This window comes from Venturia canescens, chromosome 7, assembly GCF_019457755.1.
Source record: "Venturia canescens isolate UGA chromosome 7, ASM1945775v1, whole genome shotgun sequence".
NCBI classification, from domain to species: Eukaryota; Metazoa; Arthropoda; class Insecta; order Hymenoptera; family Ichneumonidae; genus Venturia; species Venturia canescens.
Window position 1 is genome coordinate 4,417,121 of NC_057427.1, and position 24,889 is coordinate 4,442,009.

Genomic DNA, 24,889 nt, shown 5'->3' on the forward strand with positions numbered 1-24,889 from the left:
CAATCGAGTCCGTACAAAAAGGATGGGAAAGTCTGCAACTTACCGCACGATAGCTTCTATCCTCTCGCACATTGATTATCTTCCTGGGAAGATTGCTAACTGCCTCGTACCCTCGTTTCTTGTTTGATAATGAGAAATACGTTAGCTACGTGTCCGTCTTTTTCTGCTACGACGAAATCCCCACATATCTCGTATCAAGTAATTCCTATTATTTTCTTTATACTCTTTCTTATCGCTCGTAGATTTACATGCTGCATGGAAATAAGTATCTTTCTTCTTATTCGGGCATTCGTCCGGTTCGCCAGCCCGAAAAGGTCCATTCCTCTCATCGATTATCGAAGTATTCGAAGCGCACGTGTTTTCAGAGTTTTAAATACCAATAATGGAGCATATTTGAGGAGTTACGGAGTTGATAACGAGCGAGTATCGTCCAAGTATATTAATGCTCAGCCGCGGAGCGGCCGTGTGTCTCATTCCCCGCGATCTTTCCCTCCACAATCGTTAATAAATGTTCGTATACGTGAGCGTTTCTCCATTCATCGAACCTCCATTTTTTTCCTACGCGCATACGAACGACAAGTATTTTTCTCCTAAAAACCTCGAATGATATTCGTTTTAAAATTTGAGTATTTTCTCCAATTTGGCGAGATCCCGAGCAGAGCAGCTAAAGAGCATTGCGTCGACTCCTTTCCCATTGGAATGATGAGAAAGCGATGAAAATTCGACTCGAAATCGTCCCTTCCAGAATCGAGCAGCAACAAACGCTTCCACGAACATATCTCCCAGAAGCATTCGGTTTGGCGAATGCTCTCCACTTCTAAGCAGGATACTCAAGTACCTAGAGGCGGATCGAGAAAAAGTCGAGAAGTGGAAAATGCTGGCAGGAAGTAGAGAAAAAAGGCTTCGGAGGAAGATGGAAAGCACTTCCTACGACGATAAGTTAGAAGGTGCACCTAGCGGATGTTCGCACCATTTGCTGGAGTCAAGTGGTGCAGGCTTCTGATCAACGGCCCAGTACCGGCAGAAACAACCTTTGGAACATTTATGGATATTACGAGCTACGATATACGGACTCCGATAAATGATACTGCGATGTCCGATAGTCAGTTACTTATACACTGCTGTGCTTAACCCCCAACTTTCGCGTGTGATGGGCGAATGAAGCTCCGCGACCATCAATATGTATAGGTGCCGTATGAACCAGGGCCCTCTAAGGAATCCGTTTCTCAATCGCTATCATAATTTACGAAAAGTGAGCACAAATGGAAAAAACGAGTTGTGCTGGATGGAAGCTCTTGAAATGTTGGCAAGTTTTGGAGCAAATCACAAAATTCTAGGGACAATATTCATCGATGAATTTCCGGATGTCATCGGAGCCTCGGTGATTTCGATGCTGGCTTCAGTGAATCTGTGCTTATGAAAAAAAGCGAGTTGACCGAGTCGTTTCTGATTTCCGGTTATTTGTCTGCGTGCTTCTCGTCGATCGTGCTTCCCTCCTTAAGTGTTTAGTGACAGGTTATCGTATTGCAGTTGGGCACTGCTGTCTTGTTGAGTGGCTCTGATGACCGCGTTCAAATGCGATCACATTTGAACCTGAGACGATTAATTACCCGTTACCAGCAAGATGCTCTGCAGCTTCCTTTTCCTCTTGTAATCGTCGGCACTTGAGAGCGAGTCTCTGTCGCAGCGGCATGGAAAGCGGGCGACAGAGTGGAAAAGGCGAGGTCGCTCGTGACAGTTTTCAACGGCATTGTAACTCGAGAGAATCAAGTAGAACGAAAAATTAGAAAGCCTGGTTTATCGGAGCTTTAGACACTTTGATCATTTGATTTTGGCAGGAATATTCGAAGCTCAATTTTCAAAGTGGAGCTCAAATTTTCGGAGCATCCTTTCTAAAATACACCGCAGCTCCTGCTGCTCTTCTCCTGTTCTGCTCTTCATTTTGCCTCCCAAAGACTGCAGAACGTTTTATAACGTCCGAGAAAAACAAATGCTCTTGTAATCCTATTTTCATTCGTATCCTTGTGAAGAATTATTATTCTCGAGTTCTTGATAATCCCTGTGCGAATAATTTCGCCTATCAGCCGATTATTCCACCAGAAGTAATACGGCTTCAGGGTGTTTGTAAATTCTTCGTTTCTTAAACGTGAATGTATAAGAAGCGATGAAAATTTATACTGAAATATCCTGGATGAGAAAGTGCCGAAGTATTTTATTTATCACGCAGTTGCCATCGGAATTTTCATGACAAGATACAAGAGAAAAGTGCAACTAATTTTTGCATGCGTGAATGAAATTTTATGATTCGACTTACAGTAAAAATAGAAGTTCGATTGAAACGACCACTGCGCCAAAAATGCTGGTCCACAGCAGTGCGACATGCCGAGCGAGTGTCGAAAATGCGTTGTAAGAATCATGCAGTAATTCAATGTTAGCCTTTATTTCGATGCAAAAATCATTTGAATTTGGAATAATTCATGAATAGCGCGTTGTGCTAATCCGCTCCCGAGTAACTAATCCGTCTTTTATGAAGAGCTGCTCCACGCGAGTGAGGCAGAGTGTCCAAGCAACAAAACATTGTGCTTCGTAAGGTGAGTTAAATCGCCAGACTCTCGAGGGTTTTACAACGCTCGAGTAAAAATTGGAAAAGGCCATTGTGCGGGGGATTATAAGAATCTGATTATTGATAAATTGTTTAAAGGATGGCCGCATGAGGTAACGGCGCTAACGACATTTGCGACAAAAGGAAAGGACGAGGACACTGCTATTCCAAGGATAAAATCCTTAATAAGGACAAAGGTTGGGTCGCTTCATATCGTTTGTGGGTCTGATCTATTAGCAGTTGCTGCCAACGATATTCCTGGAGCCGGAAAAACTAAGCTTTTTTCTCCTCTTGTCTGATGACTTGTGGGAGAGGAATAGCGCAAAAGGATTCGGTACTCTCTCGGCTCCAGCAAGTCTGGAAAGCGACTACTGCCGGTCGAGTGCCCATGGCGCCAGCGCAAGTCTCTGTCGTGAGCCAAAGGGTGAGACTAGTACACTGGATGGCGAGAGGGAGACGAAGATAAAGCGAATGAGGGGAGGGCGAGAAAGAGAAGTCAGACTGGCGCCAACGAAAAGTGGAAAATGTGCAACTGCACTGGGGGCATGACGTCAGCTCTCGCTCGTGTTAGCACTTCTCTCTTGTTCGCTCCAAAATATGTATGTATACATGCGCTATTAAATCTATATATCCACAGCATATAGAATGCTCTTCGTACGAAGTACTGAGACCTTAAAGATAATAAGTCCAAATAAGATTTCTCTTCAACAGAAGCCAGATAAAGCGTGGTCTCCTCTTTCCGTTATTTTGCCACATGCAACCGGGTCTTTGTGAATCAAGTATCGGGTTAACAGTTATCCAAATTCTAAAACAGCTCAAAAATTTATTTTAAACGACGTCAAATCTTGCCGTCAAAAGCCTCGTAGTGTCTTATCAGGCTCAAACTAAATTTCATACTGGAACCCTCATTCTCTTTTATAACTATGACGTATAAGTGCGTTCGGGCTCCCGTTACGATGTGCCTCCCCCGACTAACGAGATAACAAACTTCGTCACAAACGTAGCTATATATGCAGTAGAAATCGAATTTTGAGAAAAATGATATTTTACTTCAACTACGATGATATATTCCGGCTGCATGGTTTCCTTTTTGCGATCCTATCGTCACGCCATATTGGCTCGTTCTGTGGCTCCTGAGCATGATGAGCACAAAAACGTAAGATCTGATTATATAACGTTGGGTCCACGCAAGACACCCTAATTCCTCACAAATAATAACTGCCAGCGGCAGACGAGCTGCCATTATCTCACTGAAACATTTTGATTTATTTACAAGCTTAAGCCATTCCTTTCGCACGAGCCTATTTTTTGGTGACGCAAATTGGGAGACTCGGAATTTCGACGGATTCCTAACCTCGGAGAAGTGTCGCGATTCCTACATTTTTTCTTGCTATCCGTGAGACATTTTGTATCAGGCATTCAGAGATATTCAGTGTATGAATTATTTAATAGAAATGTGGTGATGATGGAATCTCCGTAAGCTCCCGTATAAATTTTACGATTTTTGAAATTTTAATTCTTCATTAAATGTTCGATAGCCTGACCTGAAATTTCGCCAATCTATTCGCATGCACTTGTACTTTATTATAAATTAAAATCCATTTTTTGTAGAGAGTTCGGGTTCGTGGAAGGAATACCTTAAGCACGGGGGGTAACCCTTTATTTTTATCGTCGCTGTGGATTCCTTACACATTTGTTTCTACCGCGAGACATTTTGTATCAGGAATTAAGAATTATTTCGTACATGAATTATTGAATAGCAATTTCGTGATGACGCAATCTCCATAAGCTGCTGTATAAATTTTACGATTTCTCAAGTTTTCATTCTTTAGTTAATGTTCGATAACCTCACCTGAAAATTGGCCGATCTATTCGCACGCGCTTTTATACTTTACTGTTATTTAAAATCAGTTATTTGTAGAATTTTCGGGTTCGTGAAAGGAATACCTCAAACCCCCCATCTTCAGTGGTGCCTCAACACATATTCTTCGGATTAAAAATGCGCGTATGACGAAGATTTTAGCCAGAGCACTTGAAAAAGCGTCAGAAAAATAGGAGTCAATGGAACCGGTTCAATCGAATTTCGCCATATTTTTTTCGACCTCGAGTAATCCATTTGCAGAAGGTAATTTCTCGGGGGATATCGACGTGCCAAAAATTCACTGGTCTTTTGAAGAAGGTTATAAAATGAGGGTGAAAAAAGGCAAATATGGCTCTCTCTTTCTCTCTCCCTTTGAGTCGTTAGCCTCAGCCTGAATGTTCGTGCGGTCTCATCAAGCCTTGCTTGCGTCCCTAATTTATTCCCGTGCTTTTCAAGCCTTCGCCCCGAGAACCTCTACACCATCAGCTTCTCTCAAGAACCTCTTGTATCTCTGAAGATAGCGGTGTGCGGATGCAGCACACGACTCGTCACGTTACCGAAGTATCAAACTGACTACTTCCTCAGCCGCGTACAGAGTCCTTCTCGTGTCGCTCTGCGAGTATTGCGAGCCTGTCTTCCTCGACTAACCCGAGCCGGATCCCTGGGTCATCAATCCCTGCCAGGAGCATCTCCCATTTCTGTTATGCTCGTGCCAACTCGATCGAGCCATCGAATGACTTTCAGTTGTTTTCCTCCTCGAACAAAACTCTTTTCCACGAAAATTCGGTAGTGACACGATTTATCAGGGTTTTAAGTATCAGCGGAGCTCGAGAGGAACTCTGTATAACGGAGACGCACGCGGTGCTGGAACATCGTTAGAAATAATGATGGCTATTCACCAGCAGAGCGATAGACTCGAACTCGCTAATGTATTTCACATTCGAAAGCTAAAAGCGTTTTGCTTGCGAAATTGTCCTTCGAAGAATAAGACAGCTCCGGAGCGAATCATACCCCCAAGTCGGTGAATCCATTGGGATTACATTTTCACTATCGATCGCATCGCGGAGCTGTCAGTGAGTCTGAGGCCAAGTACATTCGGCGCATGTTAAGTCTACGCGACTATACTTTACTTGCCTCCACCCACAATCTTCACCCTTTTCTACTACTCAACGACTTTTCAAAGATCCTTCTGCACCGTGGACACGCTCGAAGCTGGAAAAAATACTTTTCGTAAGCCTCCGTCCCACGGCGGATTCTCCAATAGTTAAATATCCAATACCGTCAAAGGTCTCAGCGCCCGGGGAATATCAACGTTGCGTGTTTTAATTAAAACGGTTTGAGTTAAGAGACCGGCCGAGAATCCAGACGGGTTTCATCAGCGTACCGGTCATTACGATCAATTACAATATTCATTGCGCCGCTCGCTCGAATCCCACCCGGCCAAGACCTTTTTTCCATTTTTTCTTCTTTTTTTTTTTGAATTTCACACTTTTCCGAAATCCCATTACGATACTTTGCTGCTAATTTACATTTTTTTATAATAATTGTCGACCTGCCGGCTGACAAGAAGCGCTCTGGATATCAGCTTGTGAAAATGTGAAAAAAAATTAAAAATTACGATGAGCACAGAAAGAGATTCACTCATTTTTACAAATGATGCTGAAAAAATGTTCAGGGTTGCTCCACGACGATCGATTTATTTTCGTAAAGCTTTTATAGAGCTTCGATGCACAATGGTCGCGACAAAAAGACTTTTGCTCATATCTTTATGGGGTAACGGTGTTATTCATTCTTAAATCCCGTGCTTATGTTTATCTTTCTCCTCTTCGTATTATGGTGGCGAATTTTCAGCTCAGAGTGTGAATATGTCTGACACTGATTTAATGGAGACATGGAACTGATATGACAATAATAATGTGAAAAGTGAAAAGATAATAAGCTCGGGATGACTCAATGGTCTCTAAATTTGCAAATAAAATGTTGAGCGTATAATAGAGGAGCGTCTAGACGAGGCTGAAACATCCATGAATAAATATGACCCGAAGATTTATGGCGTGATAATGTATCGCAACGTTTTCACTAATTTTTCGTTGGCTCTCGTGAAATTTTGTTCCCAGGCCGAATATCGAGGTCGTTTGGTTGTTGATAGTAATCGCAAAAAAGGATGCACCTCGCGATGGACGATGTGAGAATGTACATTCGCGTACAGGCGGGAGGGAGTAGAGTTTTCGTTGAAAATTGAAAAATTCAGTTTGCGCGTTAGGCTTTTTCATATCGGACGACGAGATGAAAAAAAGGTCGACGAACCAGAAGAAAATAATTTTTCGTTTAGCCTGCGTAGAATGCAAAAGAACGTGGGAAATGGACCAACGAGTCTATGGACGAATTTTTCTTTCGTCCGTACTTTTTTCCCGTCCATTCTGCTCCCTTTTTCGAAGCTTTATTAACCGCAGCTGCGTCAGCATATCTCGCCGGATTTCCGGGCCGACGAGCGGCACCCAGGCGTAGACTTGGAGAGGTGAAATTTTCGTCGGTATAACACCGTGAAAAACCCTGGGACTATGGCAACTTCCATTCGCCTCGTCCTCCTTCTCATTTTATTCGACGGTACTTCGTGCGCACGTACCAAAAGTACGTACGTACGCGGCATATATATATATATATATATATATATTTACATATATATCTATAAAGAGAAGTGAGCAAAAGAATACGTGTAGCCTCACGTCTCACGTACGTTTATGGTACCGCGTCAAGTTGGGGACGAGCCTTCCTCGCGAATCCAACGTAATACTTGTAAGATTCCCGCTGAGGGAAGAGTGAGTAGCACACTTTCGTTCTTTAACAGTCCAAGCAAGAGGAAGATGAAGCAGCCGCGATAGAAAAGAGGAACCTCTTCGTAGAATAGAACATTCTCAAACTTTTTCGTCTCTCTCCCTCTCTCTTACTCTCATGAAATGTGTAAATACGTTTCGAGCTTTATGCCGATGAGATTTCTTACAATTGAAACTAGATACGCCCTTTAATTACTTTTACTTCTTTCATAACTACATCAATCACCCTCATCCTTGTATCCAGCTGTATTGCTATTATTCGTATTCCCATTACGCTATTATAACATGACTTTGCACAATATGTTTCAATATTACATTTCATATATTGAACTAAATGTATTTCAATCAAAACAAATTTCACTCGATGGAACTCAAATACGTGGGTTTTTTTTTGTTTTTTTTTTTTTTTAATTAACCATGTATACGTGCGTTAAAAGTACCTACTTCCGATATATATTTTGGTTCAACCAAATGGTTATTAATTGGTACTAATAATCGTGGTTGGAACAATGATCATCTCATCATACTCGTTAGTTAAAAAAAATAAGAATTTCACCAAGTAATATGACCTTTGGTAAAGCACACGTACCGAGGGATTTATCGACATAGAAATTAGACATAAAAAATGTGTTACAATTATACAAAAAAATTTTTAATTCGCGATGAACTCGACTACGGGTTTTCATGTGCAATGCGTAAAAGTCTAGAATTTATAGGTAAATCATGAACGATTCTACCGACGAAAGATCGACTTTTGGCAGTCCCATGTTTAAATATTACTGCGAATTATTGGTTCCTGGATTAGTAATAGCCTGTTTTCGAGTAAGTGAGCATCGAATGAGAGTTAACCCTTCGTTTACAAAGTCAACATAATCGGTAACGTGGCGTGCTCAAGTATCGAGCAACAGTGAATGTCTGTCACCATTCGATTTGCACATCTGATCTACCAAAGTCAACAATTTTTCAGATAAAAATGTATCCGTCAATACAGGGAATGTAACAGTGTAATTAATGATCCCTTTATTTTGTTGGATTATTGAAATCATACGAAATACCATAAATATTACGTTCGTCCTCATAAAGCGTCAAATCACTGTTTGTTCGTCATACCGTTCGTTGGTCGTGACCATGATGCATCGAAACATGTTCATGTTTCTCAGGTTGTTCCGTGGCAATATTTCGATATACCGTCCACACTGGACCCCCAACTATTTACAGTCCATTTGACACAGTGTATATAGTAGTTCATACTTGTGTCGCCTATCTGGCCCGTATCCATAGAATCCTCTATCAAATAGAGTGGCATCGTTTTAACTTGGATGTAAAGTTATATTCCGGGTGCATGTACTACTCTTAGAAGTTGCTCGCCATTCCTTCGACATATAGTAGCTGAATCTATCACGAACTTGTAGAGCTGAACTAGCTTGTTGTTACTTAACATTTACAATAAATGTTGAGAAAAAAAATGGTTTATTCAATAAAAATTGATGTTATCGAAAGAGTTATCCTCATTTAAGGTAGTTCATGCACGAGACGATTTTCTTAAGAAAGTCTTGAAATTTACACAGAGCTTCAATGGCTAGCCGACTGACGCGTGTGTCAAATTTTGAAGGGTTCGTCTTATTGGTTGTTGAGATAAACGTGTTTAAATACGAAGAAAAACACACAGGGCTTTAAGGGACTATGCGTAAAAAATCATTTATCTTTCCATGTAACGAATGAACACTTGTTACGAAGTTTATGATGAATGTACACGCAATAACAATGAAGTATGTAATGAACACATTTGCTTATTGGTTTGCCATAGCCTTCTGTCTTTTTATTAACACTTTTTTCTCGATCCATTTCCCATTGGGTGTTTACCTTTGCGCTCTGTAAAGCGATTTTTGACATAAAAAGCTACAGTATTTTGAAAGCCAGGGACGAATATAATTTTGGGTTCTGTCAGTGATGGATCTCCGTTCGATGAATGGCTTGTAATTTCAATGAAATGAAATTTTGAATGGACCCCTCTTGGAACAAGATTGGGATGCCATTAATAACATCAGTTATGCACCGCAATTTTTATCTCGGCTCGGTATCTCGACAGAACTTTCTAAAACTTGATATTTGACGTACAGAAGTTTGGAAACGCTTCGAATACCCTTTGGCATACTTAATTACGAATTCTCGCGAGAGTTTCCTTACGCAAAGAAATAGAACTATCTCAACACACTTGCCCACAAAATAATTCATAACGACGGAGCAGCATTACACCCATTCATCAGTTTTATTAGTGAATACACCCGGACATTTTTAATTACTTCAGTCCTAATTTGAACTTGGGCGTTGAACAGATCGCCTCAAGGTTGGAAATGAACGCATGCTACCGGCACGCGCACCTATATATGTTCTACTATTCGTTCTCCCTTTCCAACTTCTTAACTTCCTCGATACGTGTTCACTCGCAATACTATCAATTGGATATAACCGACCTTTTCACCGTCAGATTATACACACCCATACCATAAGAAAACGAGACCAACAAATTTGATAATTCAATCGGAAACGCGTCGTGGAAGGAGATCGCTTATCGGTTTTCCTTGTTTTAATGAACCTCTAATAGAAAAAACTGATTTATTTATTCCCATCGGACCAAATGATTTACTGTTTTTCACCGCTCAATACTTTGCAGCCTCTGGATTTTACTAACGACAAACTGGAACCTAATACTATTGTTTTGGTTGCGCCAAATTCAGCGATTATCTTCCCATCGTTGTCTGATATCAAGTTCATTTTCATTCCATTCATTGCTACATCAGTTAGGATAATTAGTGTAGCGAAATGTGACGTCAGTTAATTCGGTACGAAAATTCATCATCAGTTCTATCGATTAAGCTCGATTAAGCTGGTACCATCGCCAGGTCTCAGTTAATAAGATTTAAAACAGATTTTTCTATGCTGTACTTGAATGTTTAATAAATGGCTGTGCAAAATTTCAAGGTCCGTTGTCAACCTGGTTTCAGATAAATGGATTATTAAAATCTCGTCGTTTTTGTGAAGAAAATTCGAAACGGCATGCAAATACCTAACTTCCGGTTGCTATAAAAGTACTTACTGTTTTTTCATTTTTATCATCAACGCGTGGACATTCATTTAAAGGATTACACATGGAAAATTGAAGTTATTGGAATAAACAATATTTTTTCGTATGTCAATAATATTGAATACTACAAGTAGTCACAAGCGTTAGCAGTGGCATGACTAGACCGAAGCGATAGAGCTACCTTAACCCCGTCCAGGTTTCCCAGATTTAGCGATGCTCGAAATTCCCTTCGAATCGTTGGAAAATATCGTTCAAAATGTTCTGTTGGCAAGCAGATCGATGAAGCAAGAACTTTAGAGTGTGAGCGAGTCTTCACGAAGGTGCCATTCCTAGTAACACCCAAGTTGGTTGCTTCTTTCTCGTATTCATGTGAAATGTAATTTTGAGAATTGTTACTTCAATGCCGGAACTGTTGGATCGATCGAGGTTCGTACTACTTTCGACCTATAAAGAAGATGATTCGACTATTCGGGAGAAACATCATCATCGTGAATTGCGCTTTAGTTTCGGCTTTCTGTTTCGTTCAGCTTTTTCTGACAGACACAGATTTAGTGCATATTCAAACATGCGTTTGGATGCTGTGCAAGCTGCTCAGTTTACCGTCTTTTTTTCGTTTCTATTCGTTTCAAGATTTTCTGAATTTTTTAATTTTGTGCTCGATTTTTTTTTTTTTTTTTTTTTTTATGATTCATAATGAATTTTTTAAAACTGTGCGACAATTTATAATTTACCCGGGGAAGACATGGTGGTTATTGAAAAATATTTTTGCCCGAGACATCCGCAAACACGAAGACTGAGAGATGCACTCCGGATCTCCAAGTGAATTCAGCAACTTCTGGATGGGTAAAGAAAAACCTGGTTGAAAAGGAAACTCCTCGCGCACAGAGTCACATTTTAGGACATTAAGTTGACTCTGTAATGTAATGGGTGCAGTCTTGGAGCTGTGAACATACGTTTGAAACAGCAAACGGAATCACGACGAAAAACTCGTAAAAAAACGATTGGCACGAGTCGGAAGATGATATATTTTGAGGCGCTTTTCATTCGAAAAGTTGAACGAAACAACGTGAAATTCTCATTATATATGGTGACGAACGTAAACTCCGATCGATGAAACAAACTCGTGCATCGTTCCAAAACTATTGGAATAGGTTTGAAACACATTTTTGAAAACTGTTTTTAATTCATTCTGAGATCGCAATGAACCAGTAGAATTTTAATTTTGATTTTACAAGACCTAAACGTGTCTTAAAAACTATTTTTTATTTACGATTTTGAATTTTCACGCGGAAATGCTAGCCGCCATGCTGCTTTGATTTGTGACGTGACTTCGTTGGTAAATAATACGACTGCGAAAGACCGAGTAACAAGACTTGTGAAAATAATGAGTCGTAATGTATATGATTGATGTCTCGTGCCTGAATGCAATAATACAAGTGTTAAAACGCCACAAAAATTGTGGATTCATCGGCCAGGATCAACGTATTTATCATTCGTACTTTCCGCTTTCGCAAAACCGTCTTCCCCCGATGCGATTTTGATAAAATGAATGATAAAAGTCCGCAAACGTGACAATCACTTGTATAAAATTTCAAAATAACACAGAGCGCACGATAAAAATCTAGATTGTTTACTGTCGGAGTGACGTCATGCTGGAATCCAATATGGCGGATGGCGTTTTAGACACTTGAAAAACAGATGAGAAAGGACGATTTTAAAAATCGAGTTATAAAATTTACATTGCATTTTTTTTTTTTTATGAACAAACGTTGACGTTAAATGAAACGCCCAGTCAAAGGCGTTACAAAAAATGGATTACTGGGATTCTGTACAGTTCCAAGAGACCGTTTATTACAATCAATCAGAATTGTGTACACCGACAATCTTTCATTAAAATTATAAATCATAAAAAATATAATACGATTTTTGTTTGTTTTCACAAGACGATCAATACGTTTTTTATGCCACTATTTGATGACGCGTCTCTTCAGAGTCAAGTGCAACAGGAAACAATCTGCCGTAGCTTCCTCAATATTGACAATCAAGCCTAATGAACAAAACTCGGATGATTGAAATCGCTATTTATTAACAGTGATTATTCGAGCCGCTCAAACCGCTTTAAATGCCGGCTCTCAGTCTCCTCTTTTCAGCGTACATACTAAAGTTATATGTACGTTATTTCGACCACGGATATAATGCATTACGGATCTGCATTATGGAGCAGTCAATGAAATATCATTGCAACGTGGAATGCGATACGACGTATTGCTTACGTACATATATTGCGCCCGTGAGGCAACTCCCATAAAATCCTTTGATGAATAGCTGTGATTGGCACTAATTGAGATCTCTGGGAACATTCTTTCGTCGCTCCTCGTTTTGTCTAATGGCTATAGAAAAAAGTTATTGCGGCGAGGCTTGTTACCACTCACTTTTTTCGAGCCCACGCTCATCCAATTCCTCTTTTATTCTCTCAACGGTCTATTATCCCCAACTGACGTGCAAATTTTGTAGCAACTATACCCCATTTATTGACTGCCATTCGGCTTTGAACACGCGTTTTTTCTCGTGATTATTTGCCTCCAAAATATTACTGTTAATACACGTGAAAAATACACATAATTTGTAAGCATGTAAAAGACTATTTTTTTGTCCTTGAATTACCGAGTCAAGCATTCGTACAATTAGATTTTCGTGTACCGAGGTTTTTGTTGAATTTCGAAAGAAAATGGAATCGTGATAAAGATTCGCATCGTCTTCGATGGATTTTCGATAGTAATATTTCATCCGCTTTTATAAGAAAATGGATAAAGCCTTAACACTCGTATCTCATTTTCTCCGTTGCGTGAACTTTTGTTCTCTTTGGCTTCTCAGATATCCGAGGAGGGTGGCCGAGAGTCATATCGGAAAGCTTTTGCTCATAATGCTGCATAAAAAGCTACAACGATGTCTTGATTTGTGTGTTTATGATTTTTATATGGATCCTTTGTGAGTACAAGCGCTGAGCGCGTTGCTCGAAACTTCAAACATCTCGAATCCGTTAATATCACAAAATTGCGTTATGAATAAATGTATAGATATGATTTGATACGAATTCATCGTTTGTATGATAAAAACCATTTGAGATAAATTGTTAAAATAGTACGCCAATGGAATATACTTCGTCGTTTGAAAGACCGAGGAGAACGAACGATAAAAGAAATACGTTTGGCGAGTGATGGCATTTCTCGATTTCGAGGAGGATCCCATAACAAAGACAATGCCCAGGGTTATTGGAAAAATAAAGGACCTTCGAGTTTGCTTACCATGAAATGTGATGAAGCCAAGAACACATAGTAGGAATCCACGCATATTGTCGCTGATAGTCCGGTTAAAATGTTCTGCACATAACCGCACTAAATCGAATAATTCCAAGCGAAATGAGATCCCGGATTTGGAATAAACTGGTAAGCCCGAAATAAAAAGTTTCGTTTCACTTTACGTTCATAATTATTAGAAAGCTCCTCGAGTGTATTCGGATCGAAATCGGCGTTGTTAATGCATGAGCGGGGAGTCACGTTTCATTAGTGGCCTCGCTCGTCGTATGAAAAACTTTTTTCAACGTAAATACGAACCCTATTTATCAAGCATGTTGACCTGTGGCTTCCGAATCTTTATCCTCCCACGTGATCTCTTTCAGAGACCGAGAAGCTTTTTAATTGGTGCAATGAAGAGCCACTTCCACAGTGGATTCTTCGTGCCTCCGCGGTCTAGCCCAATTAATTGATAACCGGAGATAAAAAAAAATTGGCGAGGAGAGAGGGCGAAGCATATTAGGTAATTAGTTTATCGAATTAAGGTCTGATCCTCTTTTGCACCGGCAAATATCTTCGATCGAACACAAATTTATTTTTCCAATACTTTTTTCAGAGTAAACAGCTGCCTTTTCCATCAGGGACAAAGAGCCTGGTTAAGGTATTTTTACGAATCCTCGCACTTGTATTATTCTCGTGTGTTTCTCCGCTGTCGTTTTTTATTTTTGGCAACATAGATTCACACTCCGTTTCAGTGTCTCAACCGATAAATCGTTGGCTCATCGTTCCTCGGCCATTCAGGAGAAACTGTCCTCAATAATTTTGTATCTCAAACGTTCAAGCCGTGACATTGGCTCCGCCACAAACGCGCTACTGGCTCGAACATATCCTTCGCCTATTCCTTGCACTCCGAGTCTTTCACTCGTTTCTCGATCTTCCTTTACATCGTACAACGAGGAACCATCACGAGTGAACTCATTTACACGGCGTCGATCGATGTTACAATCTATACAAGCACAGCGTATATCAACGAGATAACTTTCGTATTCTCTCATTCCCCTCTTTGGAAGAGTTGCAGCTGTATCCGAAGAAGCTTTTGGCCTGCTCGAAGAAGTGCAGTGTACACCCTGCTCAAAGATTCGTGCCCACTTCACACGATCACTTTCCACCGTCGACTTGGTCCTGAAAACTTTCTGAAGCTTTCGCGCCCCCCCCCCCCTCCCTCCCCACTAAAACTATTTTTGATATATGTGCCTCAACAGGTTTCTCTCGATTTTCTTTAGCCCGGTCTCAATCTATCCTTTTTACCCTTTCATTCCTCGTTTGGCAGTTTCGTACTTTCTATTTATCCTGACTCGCCTCCGTCTTGGGTTTTCTCAGCAGCCTCGTTACCGCTTTGTCCCTCGGTGGTTTCCTCTCGCGATGCGTGTCTCCCCGGCTATCCGCATCTGTCTGGAGACTCGTCTGGCTTTCTTTGTGGATGCCGCTATTCGATTGACGCTCACGTTTTTACGCCCTCTCTTCCCTTCCCCCCCTTAATCTGTATTTTGAAAAAATATTTAATTCGGCAATAATCCTCTCGTTCGATTCGACCTCAGCGATGTCGAGCGAGTCGAAAAGTACTCGAGACAATAGTCGCACTTATTCATCGATGAAAAATACGATGAACGCGGTTATCCCACGTGGCTCAACAATTGCGATCGCACTGAGCTTGCAGTACGCACTGAAGAGGTGAATCGCCACGTTTCTCACCCCACTATGAGGAATACCGAGGGCGCTTGCGCAATGTGATAAATCTCGCAGGGGTGCTCTCGTGGTCGAGCCAGCCGCGAGTCCTGGCGGCCAGTAAAGGAGAGAACCACGTTCTCATCCTGTTTCTCTTTCTGCATATATCTCCACGGAGCATCGAACTAAAGCTCTTTTGGCGAGCCACGTGCCACCCACCCCCAACTCCGCCCCTTCTTCCTCGTTCTCGCTTATTTCTCTACTTGCCAGCAAAAGTTATGACCTCAAAGGAGTTGGTAACGAATGCTCGTCAAATTAGTATATGCTGGATTCTCTGGATCTTCTCAGACTCCGCACACTCAGCACCGTCAAAGCCGTTTGTTGTTATCTTTGTAGTGTTCCTCCTTCATGGCCAGCCCCGCGCTGACCAAAATCACCAAGAATCCAGAACTCAGCCACCGGATAAAGAGACCGTAATTAAAGGTTTGCTTTAGAATGTTAATGCGTCGGATACTAAAATTCTCGAAATTTTTCACCGTTACGCTCCGCCGGATACATTGTTCGCAGGCTCCGGAGCCACCATCTGCCCTTCGCTACTCGGAAATATGCAATTTATGAAGAAAAAAAAAATATATATATATATATATAATGAAACCAAGATTGTAACACGATGGAACGTCAGACGGAGCTTTCCAAATCCGTAAATTGTTCCATCCCTTTGTCTGTAATGAAGGAGACTCGAGAGATATACGTGTCACGGAGAGACAGTTTATAACGCTGCGCTTGTAAAAGCCTCCGAAAAGGAAGACTGCAAAAAAAATCTTTGATCACTCGAGCATCAAAGTCTTCTTGTTTTATTTCAATTCTGTTTTACTTTGCCCGCATATCGGTATTTTCCGACAAATTTCTCTCTAATCCTCCCTCCCTCTATGGGCTCCCGTCTACCCCCTTTACAGTCTTATCCGATCTTATCTACGGAGAAACAGCTCTACGCCCATATGGAAAATGTATATTGAATAAAGGCAACTTGAGAGAATAATGGGCTGAAGAAATTTCGAATAAAACGATTGACTCGCATTCAATAATGGAAATACCGAAACGTTTTGAGTCTCTTCGCATAAGTGTATGCGCCATCATCTAACGGACTAAGGTGTCAATTATTTTTACAGTTTAAGATTCACCCACGCGTTTTCTTTTCACCCTCGTCAAGCTTTCTTCTTGTTCACTTTACTTCCTATTCACCAGAATTTTCGATTACAAGCTTACCAAGAGCTCTCTGAAAATCATATCACGTTGCAAAAGTAACATGACTCTGGAGAATGCACATCGTGGAACGATGTCACTATAAGTGCATAGCTCTGACAAAGTTACATTTACAAGGTACTAATATGTGTACAGTTTATATGATTTCTTCTTGGAACTTTGAAATCCTTTGAAATCGCTTTAAGGGGGGTCCTGCTTTGGGAAGTCGAAAAAATTCATTGCTTTCGGACATGTTTTTAGGATGGACGGAAATAACTCAATGTAGCGAACTTTTCGGTATGGTTTCAAGGATTATTCAAGAAAATAAAAACATTTTTTTTTCATGGGAGAAATCCTTATTTGTATGTAGCTTAAGCGCAGAGTCTGATTGTCGAAATTTCGCGGCTGCGTACAATTTGGAGATCGTAATTATTGTCTGACAAGACAATTCTACATTTTTTTTCCATTTTCATATATTTTCCTTCCATATGAAGCTGTAAAAATGCAAAAAAATTGCGAAATTGTATATTTTTAGCGAGTTTGAAAAAAAAAACGCTGCTAAAGAAGAAGAATATCACTTCGACGTGTTGTAAATATAGAATTTCGCAATTTTTTCGGGTTTTTATAAATTCATATGCAAGGAAAATATATGGATATGGGAAAAAAAATCGGAATTTTTGTTGCTGACAATAATTACGATCTCCACATTGTACACAGCCGAGAAATTTAGACAATCAGACTTTGCGCATAAACCACATACACAAATTGGTATTTCTCACATTAAAACAATGTTTTTGTACTCTCGAAATATCCTTGAAACTACACCGAAAAGTTCGCTATGACGAGTTTTTTCCGTCTATTCTAAAAACATTGTCAAAAATCGATAATTTTGACTTTCTAAAGCAGAACCCCCTCTTAAATTAGAGAATGGGGGTGCGACATTCTCGAGAAAACTGATCGATAAAATTCGAGAGGATTTTGAGAAGTTGATAAAATGTGAAATTCTCGTCAGAATATTAAACTGTTTCGTTTCGAACATGGCCTAACAAAAGACGTATTTCCGGTAGGAATAAAATATAATGAAAATCGTGAACGCGATTGGAAGCTCGGTTGAGCAACGTTTTATTCGATGGCACATACAAATGCTCCACGCACTTCTGATTTACGTTGATGCAATATTCCGTACGAAATTTCAATACCGCATCGGACAGGTGGCAAGCGATAAATGAAAGTGTCAAAATCAATTAAGAACGATAGACAAATTTCGCAGGCGTTTATCCCCCGTCGGCGCGAACGGTGAATGAAAAGGAGACGTTAAAGGACTGGGAAGCGATGCAGTTTTTCTGGATGTCAAGACAACAAAGGCTCCAATAACGCCTTCATAATTTTGGCGGTTTTGTAACAAATATAAACGGCCAAGTCTCGCACTATTATTAGTTTTAACAGGTATTAGGATTGAGTACTTTTGGCACAGGCAGCAGCGTGTGAAACGATAAAAGCAGCACGAGATCATTGTGCAAGTGCATTTTATTCGTGATTTAGTTATCAGTAATTAGTTTATGGTAAATTTTCGTTGAAGACTCTTCATCAATCAATAATATTTCTACTTTTTTTCATACCCTCGGTGCAACGGTTACCATGCGAATTAATCTCTTTTGAGGGAGAAAAAGTGATATACAGTTCGTCAATCGTTCGAGATATCGAGCTATACACGGCTCTGCAATCCGGTGTAAAAAGCTCACGAAGGTTTTGGGCGACGCGACAGTTAACCGCATTCGTCGAACATACGAGCGTGGTCCATATCGGATAAAAAGTGGAATGCGGTGGAATTAGTTATATAAATTCAAGCATCCGAAATCTTCTCACGACTATATTTCAGGTTTCGAGAGGAAATAAATTAAAAAAAAGTATAGCGATGGGCATCTACAGTTTCCTGGCGCGAAGCTTCTTTTGTGAAATTAAGGTAGATCATGCCCGTCGGATCGTATTTTATGGGTGTCTAAATCGGCTCGATTTTTACTCCCTAATTAAGGATATAATCACTTTAAATTAATGTCAGAGTTATTAATTCGAAATTGTAAATACATTTTTTCAACTTATCTTTTGGCGAATGAAATTACAAGCCATTAATTGAACGGGGATCCATCACCGACTGAACCCCAAATTTCATTCGTCCCTGGCTAAAATACTATAGTTTTTTTATTATGTAAAACGTCGCCTTAGAAAGCGCAAAGGAAAAACACAATGGGAAATGGATCAAAAACTAGGACAAGAATGGCCCAATCCAAGAAGAAACAAAATGACGAAATAAGCAAATGTGAGGTTACGAGTTACCAATTTCGTTCAATCTTTAACGTAATATATTTTTATTACTAGTAAGACAATCGTCTCGAATTTTTTCTTAGATCTTCATTTTTATGCTTTATCATTATTGTGTACTTTTTCATAAATTTTGTAAGAAGCTTTCACTCGTTGTATGGAAAGATAAACGATTTCTTACGCACGTTCCTTCAACCCTGTCTATTTTTCTTCACATTTAAACACGTTTATCTAAATAAGTATTGAGATTCTGTGTAAATTTCAAAACTTTCTTTAGAAAATCGTGTCGTGCACAAACTGCCTCAACAAAATTTATTTCCACCATCGAACTTTTGTCGTTAATATTGAAAAATCCTAACATTTTTCCATACGAAGAGCCAAACAGAAAGTAAGAGCTTTAACTTTCAGTTGTCAATGATCATCCAAAATCTCTTCTTTCAATGTCTTACCACAAAATTATAAATTCAGAATTCACTATTAATTAGTATCCATTTTCAAACATAATCAGGCTGATTGAGAAACTAAGTAGATGACCATCAATCGAAGCAGAGAACTGATAATAGACCTGGAGAAGTAACGAGATCTATAACGATAGCCGGAGGCCAAGCCGGATGCTCGTGGAATTATTGATTCCCATCAGAAATCCCCAAGAGGAAAATAAGGAGAGGCGAGTAACCACATCGGCCAGCAAATGAATCAGTCGGGAGAAATCACTTCGCTCCGGAAAACAATGGAGGTCGAAAAAGACAGCTCTGGAAAATATTTATTTCATATACACTGTTGAGTATATACTTACAATCCTCTATTTTTATTCCTTCTCTTTAGATCGTTGCGAGTATATCAAAATATCATATCCGCATATTAAATAATTAATGTCAAATAATATGAATATCGAATGGAGTGATAGGTGAGAATAAAATGATTTAAACGATTGTAGTTAAAGGAGGAAGCTCTCTGCCAGGATTAAAATGAAATGATGCTTTCATTTGAAATTTATATAGAAGGATAACGTGTATACAGCACGGAGTCTCTCGTCGAACTATCGATTATCTCGGCGTTCTTCTTCTTTCCATCTCTATCTTGCTCCCTCGTCGACGTGCGAATTGTCAAGAGATGCAGCGCCGTCTCAAACGAAGCGTTTTTAAAACTATTTTTCCTCAAGAGCCCCTTCTCGTCAACTGAGTTTACGCAAATATGTTGCAACAACATTTTCACGGTTGTATTTAAACGGGGAAGCTTTTGAGTGCTATTTCCATGACTCTCGTTTTGGGATGTAATTGAAGCACATGTTTTATAATGTCACTTGTTAACCGAGGGATTATGCTGAATGTGATAAATTGTTGCATAATGTTGAGAAGGCGAGAAATTTTACTTCGAAATTTCACATTTCGCACATGCGTATTAAAACGTAACGTCAGCAAGCCAGTCGTCGGATCCTGGGAGCCGAGGACACGGCCTTTCGGGCTGAAAAATTCTGTTGAATTTGGCTCTAGTTAAAGGGGGCTAGAAAAGTATCGGGTTTTTCCTTAAATTTATTAGTTAAACGTTTTTCTGGCTGGGTACAACGATGATAAAGAAGCGAATATTTATCATGAGCTATGAAGTCTCCCGTTCTCGTTTATTTTCGTCCAATTATGCAAGTAGTAAAATAAAACTTGTAGAAGGTGTTTGATGCCGGTGCAACAAGGCTGCAATTCCATTAGGTAATGCAAGAAACATTTTGCAATTTGTTTCACCTTCAAGCTGCTTCCACGTGAAACATCCTAACCACTGGCAAAAAGTCTCAGCTTCAGGAGTTAATATCACCATTAAAACCGCTTAAGGAAGTTGATACCCTGGCGAGTCGGGAACTGCGCTGAGATCGTCCCCGGAGTAGCAAAAAGCCGTCATTTTTTCTTCGCGCAAAAAGCTTCTTAATTTATTTGAATAATGTTTCGAAGTATTTCTACAAAATCGACGCACACGTCCAAATTGTTTGTCTTCACACTCTTTCCTCATTGCACTTCGAAACAAATGACGAAAGATTTTGTACCTAATGGAAAACTTCCCTTAAGGTAGATCATGCCCGAAGGATCGTATTTTATGGGTGCCTAAATTGACTCGATTTTTACTTCCTCGTTAAAAATATTATCACTCGTCCCGAAATTCCATTCGTCCCTGGCTAAAATACTGTAGTTTTTTATGTCAAAAATCGCTTTACAGAGCGCAAAAGCAGGAAAACACAAAGGGAAATTGATCAAGAAAAAAGTATTAATAAAAAGACAGAAAGCTGTGACAAGAGTGGAACAAGCCAAGAGGAAACAAAATGACGAAATAAGCAAATGTGAGGTTACGAGTACTCGTTACCAATTTCGTTCAATCTTTAAGGTAATATTTCTTTATCACTAGTAAGATAATCGAATTTTTTCCCAGATCTTCATTATATACGTCATTGTTACTGTGTAAGTTTTTCATAAACTTCGTAAGCGTTCATTCGTTTTATGGAAAGATAAGACAATTTTTTACTCATAGTTCCTATGGCCCTGTGTGTTTTTATGCATATTTAAATACATTTATTTAAATAATCCGAAAGACGAACCCTTCAAAACTCGATATGCGTGTCAGAACTCTGTTTAAATTTTGAGACCTTAAGAAAATCATTTCGTGCATGAACCACCTTAAAGGGTTTGGAGCAGTTCTGTTTTGAATATTCTAAGGAAAACCCTTGCAACGCATAGTTGAACCGGCTGGAATAGAAAAAAGTCTCAGGCTGTGGGAGAAAATGGGTTAAATCTTTTATTCCAATTGGACGATCGATGGGGTAAATTTCAATCAAAATTTATAGCCATCTGTCTTCCATTCATGAAGACACAGTCACTGTTACATTGAGCCCTGAGGCCAACACTACTGCGACATGCTGGAAAATGTTGGATTTTTCTCTGTTAGATTATTTATTCGGGATTCGAGAAGGAGCTACCTCATAACTGGATTTTATTTTTCATACATTTTCGTCCAAATGGAATTGAAAATAGCAATCAATTTATTGTCATAAAAAGTGAAAAGTTGAATTTTGGCAACATTTTGAATTATTTCGGAAAAATTTGAAAATATTCAACACGAAAAAAGCTCACCTGCGATAAACGGTTACTACAATTACAGAAATTTGGGTTGTTCACTCATAGAAAATTGAAATTTTGATATTCACCAATCTTTGTTAATTTCAGGTCTGCGAAATCGACTTTTGCTTCCTCCTTAAAAAACGTTATACCAAATTCATCATTCATGAGCTCCGGTCATTTCGTTGGCTATAAAAAGCTTTTGAATAAATAAATGTGATGTAATCGTAGGAAGAAAAAGTTTTTTCGGTTCCGAGATAACTTGAAAAGTTTTTCGTCTAATAATGTTCATCGATCGTGGGCATTGCACTAGAAAATCTTTGCACAATTTCTTTCCCCGTGACCTATCTTTCCGTTACCCAATTTTTTGAGGTCTCGTTATGTCTGCGTCAAAGGAATATAACTTCACGCCCGAGCCTCGAGAGTGTAGAAAACCGATGGGAAAAAAAGACGAGAGACTCGTCTACGCGTTGCGAATCTCACGCTTGAAATGCTGACCGGACGTCAGAACTTCCCCGGTTGGTTTTTCTCGCGGTGGAAAATGCTTAATTTGCAAAATTTCAAACCTCCTCTCTGTTTGCTCGGCTTTCGCGAGACCAGCGAGCAAAGTGAGTTCGGAAATTAGTCTCGAACTACGGGAGAGCGACAAGCTGGGTCGCGGATAAGATTCACGTACAACTCCTGCATTGCGAGTTTCAACGTAGTTGTAATCTGACATTAAAAAATTAAGGAATTTTTCTCGTTGCCACAGATTGAAGGATACGGTCTTGTTCAATCGTCGATCCAATCTCACTGCAGCCGCCCACGAATTATGGTGACTCCGTCTTTTCTCAGTTTTATAAAGAATATTCAAACTTTAATGCCAAAATGTGCATCGTATCTGGAGGACCAAATAATGGAAATTGGAAATATTCATTCCCGGAAAAACTTATTACGATTTTTCGTCCTTCGTTCTTTACTTGACACGAGGCGTTAACTCGCTAATTAATCTCCACTTTTCCCACACCTGCTTGTCCTCCATTTAATCATCGCCCATTCCTTTCGGAATTTCACAATTTCTAATGATAAATATTCTTAATAAAACACTCTGATTCCCGGTGGCAGCACATCGAGTCAATACATTTGCTGCTGAGCAGAGTAGAGCAGTTTCAAAATCAAGTTTTAGCATTAAAACACGAGCATTCAACGGTGAGTAAATTTATCCTGCTTCGAGGGCAGGTGTATGAGTGACGAACGCAAATACTCATTCGTACGTCTGTATGACGGACAGCAGTGGGGATGGGTACGTATTATTTACGTGACGTAATTAATGTACTCTAATAAGAAGCTGTTTGCAAACACATAATTTGATTGTTATCAGATGACGAACGTACTTTACACTATATAATTCGTTTCTCTCAAGTACGAGTCCTTCATAGAAGTGGTACGCGGCTTGGGATTCTATATTAGAACAGGGTATTGCACTTTTTTTTGAAAACTGTTTTTAATTAATTCTGAGATTGTATAAGGAAGCAGTAGGATTTTTATTTTAATTTTACAAAACCGAAAAGATGAGTCTTAAAAACTATTTTTTATTCATGGTTTTGAATTTTCGCGCGGAAACGCTAGCCGCCATGCTGTCTTGATTTGTGACGTGACTTCGTTAGTAAACAATACGACTGCGAAAGACCGAGTAACAGGATTCGTGAAAATAATGAGTCACGATGTATATGATTGATGTCTCGTGCCTGAATGCAATAATACAAGTGTTGAAACGCCAAAAAAATTGTGGATTCATCGGCCAGCATCAACGTATTTATCATTGGCAGATTTGTACTTGCCGCTTTCACAAAACCGTCTTCCCCGATACGATTTTAATAAAATACATGATAAAAGTCCGCAAACGCGATAATCACTTGCAAAATTTCAAAATAACACAGAGCGCAAGATAAAAATCTAGATTGTTTACTATCAGAGTGACGTCACGCTGGAATCCGATATGGCGGATGGCGTTTTAGACATTTGAAAAACAGATGAAAAAGGACGATTTTTAAAATCGAGTTATAAAATTTACATTGCATTTTTATGAATAAATAATGTTGACGTTTCTCTTTACGAAATCTATCGTAAACATAAATTTTTATATTTTTTTACAGTGTAAAATACCCTAATATATTGACATTCACCATTTTCATATATTTTTTTCTAGAGTTTCTTATTGTTCGAAGTTGACTTAAAAATTGTCCGAACCTAAAATAAATGTTGAGAGTATTTGAATTTGCAATTATACTGTTCGATCATTTTAATTTTAATTTTAATTTCTGCATTTCTCTCTTCATCTCGTTCGTGGCCTGCACAGAGGCCACGTCTTGCCCCATGATTATGCGTATCCCGAGGATGTTCTCAAGACAGGATGTTGATCATCGTATTCTGCTGACAGTACATTATACGACCTGCGTCACGCATCCGTGACACACTATGGGAACAATTGCCGTCGGACCGGGTCTTTTGTCGACTTGCCAGAAAATCGTGGCACATGGATTCTGTCCAGCCAACAAAAAGCCCACCAACGTGGCAGCCCCTCGAGCGCTCGGCATCTCTGCGGTAGGTAAGAAAATTTAGTCCCAACTGGAGAGGTCGCTTAATTTCTGGGGTTGGACGATGCTTCGAACGGAAGCGATTCGACGATGGTCTTAATGTTGTACCCAAGCTAAAAACGTTAGTTTTGGATCTGTCAACAAGCGACCAGTGAAAAAAAGATTTTCGAAATATAAAAAATTTTAAACATTATCCAACGTAGCGCATTCACGAAAATGAAAAATCATAAGTAAATTAAAAAAACGAGACCATAATT

At 39.6% G+C, this 24,889-nt stretch overlaps 1 protein-coding gene across 1 annotated transcript in view; it reads right to left on the minus strand.

Annotated features, from left to right (window-relative positions):
• The window catches only part of CARPA (Carbonic anhydrase-related protein A), a 60,199-nt gene extending 45,336 nt beyond the window's left edge, over nt 1-14,863 (minus strand). Inside the window, exon 1 of the mRNA XM_043423682.1 lies at nt 13,688-14,863. Within this exon, the coding sequence (XP_043279617.1) occupies nt 13,688-13,733 (46 nt within the window). The 5' untranslated portion in view covers nt 13,734-14,863. The remainder of the gene's footprint in view (nt 1-13,687) is intronic.
• Nucleotides 14,864-24,889: the final 10,026 nt, after the last annotated feature.